Raw genomic sequence first — 3,197 nt, forward strand, 5'->3', positions numbered from 1 at the left:
GGAGGGACCTCCCCCGAAAGTCCCCCAACGGGGACAGGGAGCAGGGTGGGCCCTGGGGACAGACGCCCAGCCCGGCCCCACGGTGGACACTCACTAAGACAGGCCATGGAGAGCGCGCGGGAAGCGGCGGCCGGGGGGATGCAGTTGGGGAACACGGGCTGCAGCACGTAGCTGGAGAAGGTCATGGAGATGACGGCCAGGCTGGTGGGGTACATGATGAGGACGGCGCTCCAGAGCAGCAGGAAGCTGGAAGGAGTGAGGGCCCGAGTGGCTCGGGCCTCCCGGCATCCTCCCAGCCAAAGGAGCCTAGATATGTGGAGCGGGGCTGCACCCTGGGCCCCGGCACCCAGGGCTGCTGTGGGGGCCAGATACCAGCTTCGGTTCAGGGAGGCAGGGCCAACCTTGTTGAGGTCTCTGCTCTATTTATGAACTGTTTCAAGAGAGACAGTGTTCAGCGCAAACAGCTATGGGCTGCCCTTGGGCAGGTGTGGAGAGAGACTCGGGAACCAAGCACTTTTCTAATGGCCACCTAGTCCCCGGTCACAGGCTGTTCCTGAGCTGGGGTGGGCTGTCCCGGGACCTCCAGTCACAGCTCCAGCTGTAGTTCTCAGCAGAGCCCTGTGGCTGCAGGTGGCTGACTCTGAGCTGTGATCCCCGAGGGACCGGACCTTGCAAAGACCACTGGCTGGGGTGACAGGGATTTATATCCCATCTGCCAGAATCTCACCTCTGCAGGGTGCCCACGGGGGAGTGAGGCCCAACCTGTTCCTGGGGGCTCCGCCTGCACCCAGGGGAGTGCCTGTCCGTGGGGGTGGTCCCAGTCCCCTGCCCGTCCCACCCTGAGGGTAGGGACTGCCTCATCCGGGGACACCAAGCTCAGTGGCTTCCTCTTGGTCCTCACCTTTGCTCTGTAGCCCTGCTTCCTTACCTCTTGCTTTGCACCACCTCTCCCCGTTTGGCTTCTGGGACATCCTAGCTCCATGACCCTCCTCCCATACTGGGTGCTCCCCGCTGCCCACCCTCGATGCTGGGTGCCCTTGGGGTGGGTCTCGGGTCCTCCTCTCCCTTCCGTCTTCTTGCGTTTTCTGCCACACAGCAACATTTTTCTGCTTTCTCGGGTCCCAGGCCCCTTTGAGGACCCTCTCCCCAGAGGAGAACACCCGGGCCCCATCCTCCACTGCCCTGTTAAAGGCCCCTGACCACATCCCTCCGAACCAAACTTTAAATACTTCAGCCTAGACCTTTCCTCTGCGCTCCAGATCCCCCACCCAAGGCCTGACTCAGCGTCTCCCTGGACATGCCACCGACCCCACCTATGCATTAGACCCCAACCTAAAATCTCCCTCTCCCCATCCCAGGAACCACCATCTATGGAGTCTCTCCAAGCCTCTCCTTCATGCCACACTGGCCACCATGTCCTCCCAATTTAGACTCCTAAATGGTTCTGGAATCTTCCTGTACCTTTGTTCTGGCCCTCAGCATGGCTCAGCTGGATAGCTGCAATAGTTTTGATGGCCCTCCACCTACAGGCTGCCCCGTCCCCGACAAGCCCCGGCGTCTACGATGGATCTCACCTCACCTGTGGCCGTGGTGGACAAACCAAGCTCGCCCAGGCCACCACCCTCTGTACGTGCTACCCCTCCTCACTGGTCGGCCAACAAAACCCCACCCGTCCTCCAAGCCTTGGCACAAATGTGGTTTTTCCTGGGAGTCTTCTCTGGGTGGTGGGCACCCTGTTCTCTTGGCTGCTGGGCTGCAGCCTCTCACATATCTTCAAAGCAAGGATCCTCCTGGTCTTAATCACATTTGAAGGATTATTTCCCTTCTGCACTGTAAGCAACTTGAGGCCCGGGATGGATCTTTTTATCATTGCGTCCTGGCCCTCAGCACACAGTAGGTGCTCAGCTAATGCTCACGGTGAATAAAGGAACATCGGAAGCTATTTAAAGGGGACCTCTTGCAGGGCGTTGATAGGACTATCACGCACCCCCCACCCTGCATTTAGTTTACTAACGTCAAGGTGTCCCTGACTGGATGTTGGCATGATCTACAGAGGTTTCCATAGTAAGGTCCTTCCCACCCATAAGCACCTGGGTGGGCAGTGGGGCTTAGAGGAGCTCTATTTAAAAGGAAGCACAGAGAGGTCAAGGGGCCAGCTGGAGTGGGGTGGGCATTGGTCCCACCCACCCTGGCCTTAGAAGGCTGCCCAACACCTCCCCTTCTCTCCATCTACTCCCATGAACTCCCTGCGATGTGAGAAGCAGAGGAGGACACTGGGGTCCTGGGCCCAGCTGGCCATCCATTCTGGAGACGCTGTCACCACCCCACAGCTGCTGGTGCCCCACACTCACCCAGCCAGGCCCCCGAAGATCTCGGTGACATAGGCGTAGTCCCCACCAGACTTGGGGATGGCGACTCCCAGCTCCGCGTAGCAGAGTGAGCCCAAGGCAGTGATGCCCCCACCCAGGACCCAGACGAAGAGGGCCAGACCCACGGAGCCACAGTGCTCTAGGACCCCCTTGGGGGAGATGAAGATGCCCGAGCCGATGATGTTTCCTGTGGGGGGAAGAGGTGGGGAGGCATCAGGTCTGGGCGCCCCCAGCAGGGCAGCCTCTCTGTGCAGCTCCAGATGCTGCAGTGAGGAGGGGAGCCCGGGCTGCTCCCTCAAGGAGGAGGGTGGGCCTGGAGGCATGTGGATGCCATGGGTCCCTCAAACCCTGCAAGTCCCACTCTGGCCACCTCCCCTCCCCTCCCCAGCCCCTGGCATGGGGAGTGGCACTTTGTCCAGACAGGCTCCACTGCCGGAGATGGGTCCCGTTCTGAGTTCCTCTGCCCCCAACTAACAGCCATGAGGTGGGGCAAGCACAAGCAGTGGCAGAGTGGCAGCCACTCCAGTGCATCCCCACAGTGCCCAGGCCCAGCCCCTCGCCCCTGGCCAAGGCCTCCAGGCTTGTCAGCCTCCAGCCACCTGGCTTCCTCCCAGCCTGGCCAGAGCTAGCCACCTAAAGCAAGACCTTGACCATGATACTCTCTTGCCACCTTCCTATTGGCCGAAATCCAAACTCATGGAGTGGCTTGGGGACTGGCACCTCCTCCACGAAGTCCTCCTTGACCACACCGGTAAGGCTCCTCCTCCCACTTCACAGCCCCAGACCCTGCTCCATAATTTATTTCTTTACCTTCCATCTCCTCTTTCC

At 60.3% G+C, this 3,197-nt stretch overlaps 1 protein-coding gene across 1 annotated transcript in view; it reads right to left on the reverse strand.

Moving 5' to 3' along the window:
* Positions 1-3,197, reverse strand: part of SLC7A10 (solute carrier family 7 member 10) — a 16,241-nt gene that overhangs the window by 3,834 nt on the left and 9,210 nt on the right. Inside the window, exons 2-3 of the mRNA XM_007470948.1 lie at positions 2,352-2,556; positions 95-246 (exon numbers count right to left, since the gene is read on the reverse strand). Coding sequence (XP_007471010.1) covers positions 95-246; positions 2,352-2,556 — 357 coding nt within the window. The remainder of the gene's footprint in view (positions 1-94; positions 247-2,351; positions 2,557-3,197) is intronic.

Source organism: Lipotes vexillifer, unplaced genomic scaffold, assembly GCF_000442215.2.
Source record: "Lipotes vexillifer unplaced genomic scaffold, Lipotes_vexillifer_v1.1 scaffold182, whole genome shotgun sequence".
Taxonomy (NCBI): Eukaryota; Metazoa; Chordata; class Mammalia; order Artiodactyla; family Lipotidae; genus Lipotes; species Lipotes vexillifer.